This window comes from Patella vulgata, chromosome 9 (assembly GCF_932274485.2).
Source record: "Patella vulgata chromosome 9, xgPatVulg1.2, whole genome shotgun sequence".
In the NCBI taxonomy this organism is placed as follows: Eukaryota; Metazoa; Mollusca; class Gastropoda; family Patellidae; genus Patella; species Patella vulgata.
In genome coordinates this window covers 38831509-38845613 of record NC_065887.2, presented here as the reverse complement: position 1 = coordinate 38845613, position 14105 = coordinate 38831509, and the positions used below count along the sequence as shown (strand labels likewise).

General features: G+C 33.5%; 1 protein-coding gene across 9 annotated transcripts in view; it reads right to left on the bottom strand.

Moving 5' to 3' along the window:
* Positions 1 to 4918: 4918 nt before the first annotated feature.
* The window catches only part of LOC126807867 (polypeptide N-acetylgalactosaminyltransferase 5), a 210202-nt gene continuing 201015 nt past the window's right edge, over positions 4919 to 14105 (bottom strand). For all 9 annotated transcript variants that reach the window (XM_050532719.2, XM_050532722.2, XM_050532723.2 and 6 more), the window contains one exon: positions 4919 to 13834. In XM_050532719.2, coding sequence (XP_050388676.1) covers positions 13700 to 13834 — 135 coding nt within the window. In that variant the 3' untranslated portion in view covers positions 4919 to 13699. The remainder of the gene's footprint in view (positions 13835 to 14105) is intronic.

Genomic DNA, 14105 nt, shown 5'->3' with positions numbered 1-14105 from the left:
GCATTAAATTCAATAGCCCTTTATGGTGACCCCCATTGGGTGGCATTAAATTCAATAGCCCTTTATGGTGACTCACATTGGGTGGCATTAAATTCAATAGCCCTTTATGGTAACCCACATTGGGTGGCATTAAATTCAATAGCCCAGCCCACATTGGGTGGCATTAAATTCAATAGCCCAGCCCACATTGGGTGGCATTAAATTCAATAGCCCAGTCCACATTGGGTGGCATTAAATTCAATAGCCCAGTCCACATTGAGTGGCATTAAATTCAATTCAAGGCGTATGTCAACAACCATTGTGTGGCATCAATTTCATGATGCGTTCATTTCTTGTTTATTGTAATTTAAGGCTTTTGTTGATGTTATATTAACCATTTTGCCAGAAGTTTGGGCCTAGTGAATATTAGATAATAGTTTATATAGAGAGAATTAAGAAATATATATTCATTGTAAATTAATGAAAATCTCACAAAATGACAGATGTTATATTTATATTTGATATGCTCACTTTTTTCTATGAATTAACACAAAAACAACAATCTTTTCTTGTCATGTTAAAAATATTAAAATCTCGTCTAGTGATTTTAACATGACAAACATCAATGAGATTTTTGTATGAATAAAATGTTATTTAACAACTAATAATACAGTCTAATTAATTGAACTGGTCTTGCATAGATGTTTGTTTTGTATGAATCTTTGATTGTCTTATTAAATAATTATACCATCTAGAAAATTTACATTGTCTGGCACCAATGATCATAATATTTTGTCTTGTCATTGTTAAATATCTATTATAAAACGGCCCTCATGCTATCGTTTCTTTGACTAGGTAATGTTTGGGTTTTCCCCCTTCTATTTCAAGTAAATCCAAACTTAAATTCTCTAATGTAAATATTTTATTTCCACCTGTAAAAGTAACATGAGAAACACATAGACTGTTTCAATTATTTTTGCTTCAACTGAGCTAATCATAGCTTACATTATTTTAATAAAAAAGTCTTGATTATCCATTTTGTCGTTAAATCATCCATCACAAAATGTATTCAAATCCAGTAAATATCGAGAGTTGATTATGGTCTAATTAATAATTTAGATAACATTTCAGGCCTAAAGAAAGACCTTCAATAGGCAGATTTAGTTCTTGCACATTGTATGTTTAATATGATTATAAATTTTTTTCGCAAATTCCTCAAATCTTCTACAAACATTTTTGGTGAACTTGAAATTTTATTAGAGAATTTAGAAGAATCGAGAGGAAGTTGGGTTTTATCAGAAACATGACAAGACACAATATGGAATGAAATTTGTATTAACTGTGAATTTGTGTGTTTAACAATATACTAACAATATGATTCTGTGGTTTTACAATATGTTCAACAGAGTTATCTGATCTTATTTTATTCTTTTGGTTTAAGAGAGATGTCTTAAAGGACAATATTGGTGTCAGTCATTATTACATATGTGATAGAACTGGTTAAATACATTCCAAATATAATTTTAACATAGAGATCATTGCTACGGGAGACGTGTAATAAGTACCTGAAGAAACGGGAAGTGACGCCAAACATGACAAACACGAGTTGTCCTTCTATATAACAGACTGAAGTAACGAGCGGTAAGAGACGAAGTTATTATATGGGACGGTGAGAGGGTATCTCACAATTCAAAAATAGAATTGGCTGTCACTAGATAAGGGACACGAGAAAAAGTAGAAAAATCCTGTGCATTCCCCCGTTTTTATTCATTCTGTTCTTAATAAAAACATGGTAATGCACAGACTTTTTCTAATTTGTTCATTATCTTTTATCTACTGACACCCAATTCTTTTTTTGAATTGTCAGATATCCTCTCATCGTCTCATATAACAACTTTTCATCTTCAACGGAATTATCAGTGAATTGAAATTCGATCGTTTGTCTGTTACCACTCGTTATATAGAAGGACAACTCATGTTTGTAATGTTTGACGTCACTTCCCGTTTCTTCACGTGCTTGTTACACAACTCCTGCAGCAATGATCTCTGTGTTAAAATTATATTTGGGATGTATTTAACGAGCTCTATCACATATTTTATAATGACTGACACCAATATTGTCCTTTAATTCATCAAGTCAATAGAGCAAACCATTTACACATGGAATGGAATAAACTATGGTTCAATGTCTCAACACTATATCGGGTATCATTTAATCTTGTGTATTTAGCATTAATTTCTTTAACATTCATTCAATATTAAATCTTTGAAAATTGTTAAAACCACCCAAATTCATCTATTAGTAATTTGAACTTGTGTCCAGTTAAAGCTGACCATTCAATTTTGATAATGAGCGTCCAATTTACATGCATTTAATTTTTCGATCACTGTTCAAAAATAACCAACTCGTTGATGTATAATGATTAATTTTTCAACAGTGATCAGGGAATTAAATGCTTGTAGATTGGACACTCATTAGCAAAATTAATTGGTCAGCCTTAAACTGGACACAAGTACAAATTAGATGATTTTAAATGATTTTTACAAATTTTTAAACTAGTGTTTCATATTAAATGAATGTGAAAGAAATTAATGTAAATACGCAAGATAAAATAATACCCGGGTTACAGTGTATAGTGCGCTCATTTCTATTGTTAGGTGTGTATATTGTCATGTCAAGTTTACGATGAGACATCCCCTTATCTAATATACTCATGTTTCTATAGTAACATATGCACATCATTATACTCATGCTTCCTGTTTCTAATACAGTTTTATAAATAGTAGTATTCACTTACATTCTTTTCATATTCCACAAATTTGGCTATTAGGCATCATGATTTGGTTTTGATTAAATGTTTTATATGATTTGCCAAAGCTCAATTATGAAAATGGATTGGTATGAAGCAGAATACATTGTAACCCTTGAGAGAATCTTTCATAGGCATTTTGGCAAGGTTGGAAATTCCCACACAGAAATCCTGATTTACGAATCTCCACAACTGGCCGTATCTCCAACATTGTAGTCATGGTACCTGTCCATACTAAACTTGGGCTGCCTGTCTACAGTTTGCTCCGCCTGAGAACACACACAAGCTAGTTGACAAACACTTTAAGTCCTAAATCGTCGATGTTAGTCGAAAACACTGAGACTTCGAGAATTTTGTTAATTATTAATCATTATGCTTCCATTGAAAAAGTTTATTTAGGTAGTCTTTGTATGTCTGTCTGTTGTGAAACTAAGTAGAACTGCATTACAAAACAGTATACTATTAATTTTTGGATATGGTGGCCATTTAGGGCAGAGATCTATTCTTGAAGTATGAAGTTGATGGATCTCTGTGTGTAGGATGGGTACCTGTCATCATGTAAGAAAGATAACTCTGTTTTACATAAAGTGCTGATTATATTTACTGTGTGGTGTAATTTGGTTTGTTATTACTCATTGTTAATGAACAAAACTACTTTAATTCAAATTATAATAAAATATATCATGTGTCTTTTAATACCTCTTCTATTTTTGTGGTGACCTGCTCTTGAAGATATTTTTGTGGAAATACACATGTAACATAAAAAAATGAACAATAGATGTACAAGTGTCAGTGAAGGTACTTTGAAAAGTTCATGTCTCTCCATATCTCAACTTTGTATATTTTTAAATTTCATATATCTCTTATACAAGAAATTTCATCTTTTCTATTGTACACTTGAAATTTCATATCTCGACCAGGTATACTTAGAAATTTCATATCTCGACCAAGTACACTAAGATATTTCATACCTCTATCTGTGGCTAGACCTTATGTTAATTTTATCCATCATATTGTCTGTTGTTAATTGACAAAGCTCTTGCAAGTGCAAGTCACCACAAAAGACAAATGTGAAGGTCCTGTGATCTGTTATAAAATATAATGTACAGTCTCTTTAATCTGATATAATTCTATGGTGTACATGTCAGAACAATTTATATAATATATATAACCTATAAATTACTTTAATATTATTATATAAAAAAAGCTAAATAATACCTAGTGTCTTTTGTCTTCAATGGTGTTAAATGTCATAAGGCCTGTCAGGCGGGAACCTGATGTAAATAAATGAGCCTAGTCATTTGGATAGAATAGAAAGCTGAGGTCCAATTGTGTTTACATTGACACTCTGGAATTTGATTAAAATTTAAGATATGTTAATCACGAAACGACCTATTTTCTCGAGAAGAACCAAAGTCTTTCCATTCCATCATAGCAACTTGCCTCTTACTTGAAGACACTGACCTACCACAACTACAGATAATGCCATTGTTACGCAAATATGAAATGGTCACTTAAAATGGACTAGAACCCATGTAATGTAAAAATCTACTAGTATGAGGGACAGATGTAAGTCTTTATACGACCCCCTCCCCTTCAAGGCTTCCCCAGGATTATATCCTGTTTTGGCGAAGAATGTTTCCCAGGATTTGATCCTGGTGTTGGCGGAAAATGTTTCCCAGGATTTGATCTTGGTGTTGACTGAGAATGTTCCCCAGGATTTGATCCTGTTGTTGGTGGAGAATATTTCCCAGGATTTGATCCTGGTGTTGACTGAGAATGTTCCCCAGGATTTGATCCTGTTGTTGGCGCAGAGAACCTTCCCCCGGATTTGATCCTTGTTTTGGCAGAGAATGTTCCCCAGTGTTGACTGAGAATGTTCCCCAGGATTTGATCCTGTTGTTGGCAGAGAACCTTCCCCAGGATTTGAATCTGGTGTTGGCTGAGAATGTTCCCCTGCTGTTGGTTGAGAACGTTCCCCACTATATTTCACGCTTACAAATATGAACAAGAAAAGATTCCTTAGACATTTGTGCATAATCCCTTTTCCAGATTTCCCTGCTTCTGCTGTCTATTTCCATTACTATACTGCAAGCAAATCACCTCACTTCACAACAAAATCAAACTACTTTATATAAAATCACATTTATTCAAAGGCACTTGAATATGGCCATCACAATTACAGGATTTTTTTCTTAATAAATACAGTACAGCAGTCAGTTTGATTTTAATACAATTCTCAAATATTCAACAAGTTCAATATACATTGCAATATCTCAACCAATAGTTCAATACACATTCCACAATCTCATCCAATAGTTCAATACACATCAGTATGGGTCTCTTAATACATGCAGCATCTACAAATGTAGATATAAGAATACACAGTGATCAATAAATATTGTTGTATATCACTATACATGATAATATCTCAATATACATTTAGATAACCCATTAGACATGATAACTACACATCATGACATTGAAATACACAGATAGATATCTCAATACACATGGCAATATTCATGTACCAATACACGCTTTTGTATATCTCAATACACATTCTTAACATATTGTGATGTTATCCAACCATATTTGGTTATCTCAACACATTCCAATATCTCAATTAATTTGATTGTATTGTTCACGCGGATATACAAACTAAAGTTTTAGCGTAATTTCCTAATTTTTGCTTTAGCTACAAATATTCAAACTAAGATATTTCAAAATTCAACTAAAATTTAAAAATCTTTCCTCTTTTCTACGTCTTAGAATCCCTTACAGCATTGTGGAATATTCCTGCATTGTTCGACAGCCATTTTCATAGATAAATGACGTGACCAATCAAAATAGGAATTTTCAACAACACGTTTTTTTTTACATTAATAAATTCACAATAACGTGACCTCTTATTTACAATTTTTACAATACAAATATATAGCTTGTTTCAATCTATGTACAAAAAACAATAATTATAATAATAATTAAATTCAATGCTGTTTTTCTCGTAAACTTGGGTTCGTAAACCTATGGGAAACGCCATTCCGAATAACTTTTAAGACAACTTCTACTACTCTTACCGTCTACTACAGATGATGCTTCAGGGTTACTCGGAATGATGAAATAAAGTTTAAACCCTGCATAATTACAAATCGCAATATATATATATACCTCACACACACAAGAAATATATACCAAACAAAAAAACTAGACACCACATACACCACATGGTCCTGAAGCATTCATGGAGAAATTTTACAATTTTTTTAATAATGATCCCTGGATTTACACAGCGGGTTTTTATATAGGTTAAGCCTGTTCCCCAATCGAATCTGAATAAAATATTGTTAATTAATTATTAATAAATAGATATTTTCTCTTCGACCCCTTAATGCAAACTTTTATTTCACTTATAGTGCGTGACAAGGAGTAGGGTCGCCTGTCCAAACTCGTGGGTTTTCTCCGGGTCCTCCGGTTTCCTCCCACTGCTAAAGACCCCTACGCGCAAGCGAATTATTGAAATAAAATTAAACCATATGTTAGTCCCAAAATGACCTAGTTTGTGTCGAGTGGACCTTAAACCCCATTTCTCTCTCCCTCTCTCACTTATAGTGAATCTCATTTAAATACAGATATAAATTAGATCCTACCAGTTTGAGTGGTAGATGATATCCCGGGTAATATGGGTGAATTTGGAATAAATGATATAAACTATTTATATTTAACTTTTTTGTTCTCAAGAATCAATATTTCACTTCCATACTTCTGTGCACACCTCACATGAAGCTCAAATAATATAAGCAAACCATGTGACTGGTTAATACCCGACAAAAGAGCAAAAAGACTGGAGGAAGCAAGAGTAAAATCGTAATTATTGTCAAGTGTAAAATAACTTATTGGAGTTAATTCCTAATATTGTCCAGGCATGCTTCATCACCTCAGGGCCAGGTAGTTAAAACAATTATTTACATGAAAAAGATCTTTGCGTAATATATTTATAACTGAAATCAGCAGAATTGAGACCCAAGAAACCAAATTAATTTACGGTAAATAGGATAAATTATTAGAATAAATAACAAAGTACACACACAGCACCATAATAGGTTAGCTACAAAAATTGCTGATCTATTGAAATCTGACAACAAAAACACTTGCTTTTGCGTAAATTTATTTCAATATGATTTTGAGAATGTGATTTTTATAAGTGAAAATATTAAATTATATGAATCTGAAATCAATTTATGATTTGTTTTATAAACAGAATGGTGTAATATAAAGGACCTGAATCTGTTTAATTTAGGTCAAAATAAAGTATTGAGTTTGTTGATGGGGTGTGTGATTTGGTATAGTGATGGGACAAGCTTGTTAGTCAGTTTATTCACTAATTTTGGGGGTTTTTTTTAAACTCTTTTCGTTTTCTCTGTTAACAGGGGAACACAAAATCGGTTAAATCTTATAGATGTAAAATTTTCAACGAAGACAGAGTGTCATTCCACAAAACAAATCAACTTATAAAATCCAATGAAATGGACGATTTAATTTTGGACCCTATTCCAAGAGGTCTGCCAATTTTTGTCCACCATCAATGAAAAACACAAGACACATGATGGACAAGAATTATTAGAAAGTAATGTGTGATGTTATGAATACCACTAAAAGATATTTAGTGAAATGTTGATTTATCTAATATGAGGATGAAATTTACCAGCGTTATAAATTGAGACAGGAATGATACGAAAAGATATATATATGTCAAGTCTTGATCTCCCAGGACTATTTCATGATAATAATGAATGTCCAGAAATAAATTATAAGGGGTGGGTTTGAAGTTCAGACTTGATTATCATACATAATAAAGAAATATGCCATCAAATTTAATTCTTCTCAAATCAATTTTAACATAAAAACCACTGAGTTAAATCAGTATATCAGAGTCCACGGCTTTCATTTCAAAATTTGACAGTTTTTCATCTAATTAGTTTACCTCACATTAGCCAGATATTTTGTTCAAAGAATATATTGACAAATTTTACTGTTATCCCAATTCTCTTATATATATATATATATATATTTAAGCAATTTTACAAATAAAAGCTATAAATTTAACTGTATTTTTCATATTTTAAGGTTAAAATATTTGAAATTCGAATTTCAAGAGCCCTGTCATAATGATATTACATTCTTAAAATTCAAATCTGAGATTAAAATTGTTTTCAAGAGATCTGAGTTTCTATTAAATAGGATCCTGAATTACCCAATGATGTGATAAATACAAACTATTGTAAAGAACAGAAAAGATACGATAAAAACAAACTACATCGGAACATCATCTTTGGTAGATATATTTTGGTGGTGGTAAGTTTTAGTTGTGTGTAAGTTTTGTCTAGTCTATTATCATTTTTAAAAATATTTTTACTCTTTATTTTAATTTCTTAAATACATTAATGTTCTGGTCAAATACCAAGCCACTTCTGGTTAAAATGAAATTCCATATGTCCCGATTTTTATGAATCAGTTACAAAACAATCACTGGTTTAATATATAAGCAAACATTTCAACAAGTATCCTCATTAAATATACATTATGCAGGAGCTAAATCTGTCTATTGCAGGTCTTTCTTTAGGTCTGAAATGTTATCTGAATTATTAATTAAACATAAATTAACATGGTTTTCCCTGGATTTGAATCTGATTTGCTGCTCAACGATCATTGATGATTTAATCTAACAAGAGCATTGCTAACGCTGCAATATACGTCCACATTCCAGCTTTGATTGATATGGTACTTTTTAAAATGAAGAGAATGAAAATGAAATGGCTGTAATATGATCAGAGGCAAAGAAGGCTAGGCGTCGGGTTTGTTTTGCCAAATTTACAGACAAAATACTAACAATAAAGTGGGTGTGACACTGCCCCAAGAGGTCGGGGCAAGTATCAAAATAAATTGTTGCTGTCTTTATGGTATAAGGAATAAATATGCAAAGTTCCAAGATGATCCATTCAGAATTGCAGTCTGTAGACGATAAATACAAAAACTGGGCGTGGCTCTGCCCATGGGGGTTGGATATGGAAACAATATAAACAGGTACCATTCTGTTATTGAAATGGCAACATCAATAGTTGCCGTCCTTAGGGTATAAGGAATAAGTACACCAAGTTCCAAAATAATCCTTTCAGAATTGTGGCCTTTGGGCGTTAAAGGCAAAAATTGGGCGTTGCTCTGCCCCTGGACGTTGCTCTGCCCCTGGGCGTTGGGGCATTCACCAAAATCAATAGTTGATGCCCTTAGGCTATAAGGAATACATATGCCAAATACCAAGTTGATCCATCCAGAATTCGGGCCTGTAAACGATAAACATAAAAATTGGGCGTGACTCTGCCCCTGGGGGTGTGACATGCAGTTGTCGTCCTTAGGCTATAAGGAAAACATATCCCAAGTTCAAAGACAATCCATTAGGAATCGTGGCCTGTATGCAACTCACAGAGACACAAAGAAAAAAATGGGTGTGGCTCTGCCCCTGGGGGTTGGGCAATCACCAAAAAAATAGAGGTCAGCCTTGGGGTATAACGTATAAGTATAAAAAAGTTTTCAAGATGATCGATTAAGCATTGCAGGCTGTAAGTGACATACAGACACACAAAAAGAAAATGGGTGTGGCTCTGTCCCTGGGGGCTGGGCATTCACCACAAACAATAGGGATGTTCCTTAGGATAGAAGGAGTAAGCATGCAAAGTTTCAAGGTGATACGTTACGAAATGCGGTCTGTAGATAACAAACAATGAATACAAGAAATGGGCGTGGCTCTGCCACTGGGGGTCGGGCATGCACCAAGAACAATAGGGATCATCCTTAGGGTATAAGGAATTCATATGAAATTTTTTCAAGACGATCGATTAAGAATTGTGGCCTGTAGGCGACACACAGACACACAGAGAGAAAATGGGCGTGGCTCTGGCCCTGGGGGTTCGGCATGCGCCCCAAACGATAGGGGTGTTCCTTAGGGTATAAAGAAAAAGTATGCAAAGTTTCAATATGATGCGTTAAGAAATGCGGCCTGTAGACGACAAACAAACAAATACAAGAAATGGGCGTGGCTCTGCCCCTGGGGATCGGGAATGCACAAAAAACAATAGGGATCATCCTTAGGGTATAAGGAACAAGTATGTAAAGATTCAAGGTGATGACTTAAAAATTGTGGCCTGTAGGCGACACACAGCCACACAAAAAGAAAACGGGCGTGGCTCTGTCCCTGGGGGTTGGGCATGCACCCCAAACGATAGGGATGTTCCTTAGGGTACAAAGAATAAGTATGCAAAGTTTCAATATGATACGTTAAGAAATGGGGCCTGTAGATGACAAACAAAGAAATACAAAAAATGGGCGTGGCTCTGCCCCTGGGGGTCGGGCATGCACCAAAAACAATAGGGATCTTCCTTGGGGTATAAGGAATAAGTATACCAAGTTTGAAGAAAATCCAGTAAGAATTGCGCCCTGTAGGCGACACAAAGACACACGAAAAGAAAATGGGCGTGGCTCTGCCCCTGGGGGTTGGGCATGCACCCCAAACGATAGGGATGTTCCTTAGGGTACAAAGAATGTGTATGCAAAGTTTCAAGATTATTAGTTAAGAAATGTGGCCTGTAGACGACAAACAAACAAATACTAGAAATGGGCGTGGCTCTGCCCCGGGGGGTCGGGCATGCACCAAAAACAATAGGGATCTTCCTTGGGGTATAAGGAATAAGTATACCAAGTTTGAAGAAAATCCATGAAGAATTGCGCCCTGTAGGCGAACCACAGACACACACACACACACACACACACACACACATACATACATACACACACACACACACACAGACAGGGGCGACGGCATAATACGTTCACATTATGAATGTGGACGTATAAAAATGGATAATCAAGACTATGTTTTTTATCATACCGACTTTAGTAATGATGATCGAGGCTAGGCCTAAAATTCAAACGCTGAAATTTTCAGCATATTCCCTTTACATTATCTAGCTTTTAACTATTATAGTGAGAACTGTCAGCTCTTTATCTAATATTCCATAATGCCCGTTTAATAGTTTGTAAAGCTAAGAGGATACCTACAGAAACGTGTTTATATACTATACCAGGGACTTTTTCCCAATACAAACGTGTTTTCAAACCAAAATTTTACGCAAAGTCAGCAGATAAGCATTTCTAAAAATCAAAAAATCAAAACATTTTAAAGGATATGTACAAAACAATTCATATATATCTAATCATTCAATAAATAATCTCTAATAATGTAAACACTATTTATAAATATATAATCATAACATACCCTTATAAGGCAAAAACAGACTAGCAAAATGATGGCAGTTGGAATGACAAGAGAGGCAACAACTGCAGACAGATTGAAGGTTCTGTCAATCCACATAGGTCATTTTTTTTGAATAACTGATTGTAAATATTTCATATTTACCTGTGATCTATCCTTCATCCTGATCGACCATTTTTTGCATAGCCAGATTTTACCAAATAACATAAAATCTTTAATAATTTCTCTAACAAACATTCCAAAACGAATAAAATTACAAATTCAAGGACATGAAAGAGACAATATCTAAAACCTGAAGCCACCATCATGGTGAAAAGCCGAGCCAATGATATTTTAGCTTTGGTACTAAACAAGATCTGCGGGTAATACACTGATGGGTTGCCAGGCAACAAAACATACACCCACAAGATCTACGTCTCATACCAAAGCTCATTAACAATTATTAAAATAATCAACAATTATTAATTATAATAATATCTAGCATGATAAATATCTCTTAAAAAGCAACAAATTTTTATAGATGTATATTCTATATTCTTATAAACTGAGAAGTCATGATCAAAGTGCAAGTAGATTTGAAATAAAATGACAAATACGTACATATATGAGGTCCCTGAAGTTGTATCCACCCCTTTTATTAATGGATCTGAAAAAAGGATTTAGGAGGACTGCAATAAAAAGGGGGTTTGGGGGGGAAAAAGGGATTTTCAAACATAAAACGTAACAAATATATTGTATAAAGTTTGATGATCATTTTGGATTTCTTAAGACCGACTTCACAATAAAACAAGCATCATTATATAACTCTACATCAACCCACGAGCAACGACAAATTACTATCATCTGTTACAACTGTTACAAAACTGGCCGATTGATTGCAACCATTCATCAGCCAATGTCATGGGTTAAACCATTCATCAGCCAATGTCATGGGTTAAACCATTCATCAGCCAATGTCATGGGTTAAACATAAACTAAAATATTTTAAGAATACTGATAGTTCATTGGCTATCACAGATTTTCAATCTTGGCCAATGAAGAGGCTGCATTCTCCAGATATTTTAGTTTAGGTTTTTTCTTGAATTTAGCCCCAGGGCCATAGGAGTGAAGTTTTTACCTATCATGAAATGTAATATTACATTACTGACTTTAATAAAGGCGTTGCCTGAGTGGTGAAAATCATGGTGTCTATAACTGAATAATTAAAACCTGAAATCACTTCATTATTTGCAGACAACAAATTTCCAGGAATTTTAACTAGTATGAAAGTACATAACTCTATTCCGTTTTTTACACCTCAACTTTTCTCATGTTTGGAATGTTCTAAAAGTGCCATACAATCAAATCATCAATAGAACGCTGTTAACGATTACTGCTGACAAAAGATAAAATTCAAATGATGCAGATTCTTTGACAAATCAAATATATGCAAGTCAATCATAGTATAGATGACTGAGTCAAATATAGAATAGATGACTGAGTCAAATATAGAATAGATGACTGAGTCAAATATAGGATAGATGATCAAATATATCAAGTCAACTATAGAATAGATGATTGAGTGAAATATAGAATAGATGATCGAGTTAAATATAGAATAGATGATCAAGTCAACTATGAAATAAATAATAAATTTAAATCAGTGAGTGATTAATCATAATTGTACAAATAAATGATAACAAAATTTGTTTGGAAAATTAAGTATTAATCAAAATGAATAAAGTACAAATGACCAGTAAGTATGGCTGATTGATTAAAAATGTAATAACTTATTTTATTTTATGATCAGTAGTGGAATACCGCGTTTTATCAGTGAAATAAAAGTGTTATTCCACTGGCTAGTTGTTTTTACCTAAAATGATTGTAAAATCATAAAATAAAGAGAACATTTGTCGTTTTGTCGTGAATAACATATTTTATTTCATCTCTAAGCAAGAAAACGTTTATATTTTCACTCATGCTACGCATTCGTGAAAATATAAGTTTTCTTGCTCCTCGATGAAATAAAATATGTTATTCACTCTAAAATGACAAATATCCTCTATATATAAGTAGGCAATAACTTACAATTCTAAGAAAATGAAGATCTAAGAAATGAAGTACAAATGACTTACTTATTATGACTGCATGACTTAGTCTAAGTAAATATATAGAAATGACTTATCAAGTATGTATATATTTACTTCTCCTGGTCTAAATATAGAAATGACTCAATAAGTAGCTACAGATATATCTTAAGTAAATAAAGAAATAAAATGCCTAATATTAAAGTTATCATCTAATAAATGACAAATGAATTAATTACAGTTGATATTAGATCTATCAGCTTATGAATATTCAACATTAACCATCCGACCAATGATTGGAGAGTAAAAGTTTACAATAAAGAAGGCAAATGAACCGTTAATCACAGCCATATGATGAGTTTGGTAATTGCATAGGCACTATGTTCATTAATACACAGACACACACACATATGTATATATATATATAAGTCATGACCCCAGTCATGACCTTTGAACCCTACCCAACCCCATTTAACCCCTGATCACACTACACAGAAGATTTCAATGGAATGAATTTATTAACTTTTGGGCGTTTTCTTCTTCCACTTCCATAATTGACGATCTACTCCTGTACAGTGTTTCATCAGTAATTTTTTCCCGTCAACTGAAACCTCGGCACATTTTTGTGTGTTGACATGGAACAAAGTGTTATCCTGGAAAACAAAAAAAAAACAGACTTGATTTAGAAAACCTCAATATGGGAAAGAAACAAGGTTTGTGTCTTGTCAATATAATACTTCATTTTTGTTTGTTGTTTTTTCCCACCAAAAAGCATACAATAAAATCCTAATTACAAAGCACTGGTCGGTGTAAGCTTTGTTCAGAACTTGACAACACCGGCCAACCTGCTTTTAACTCTAGGTGGGATTGTTTTCGTTTTCCATAGGGGGTTTCAAATTTGAAATGAGTGTACCCAGCCCTTGT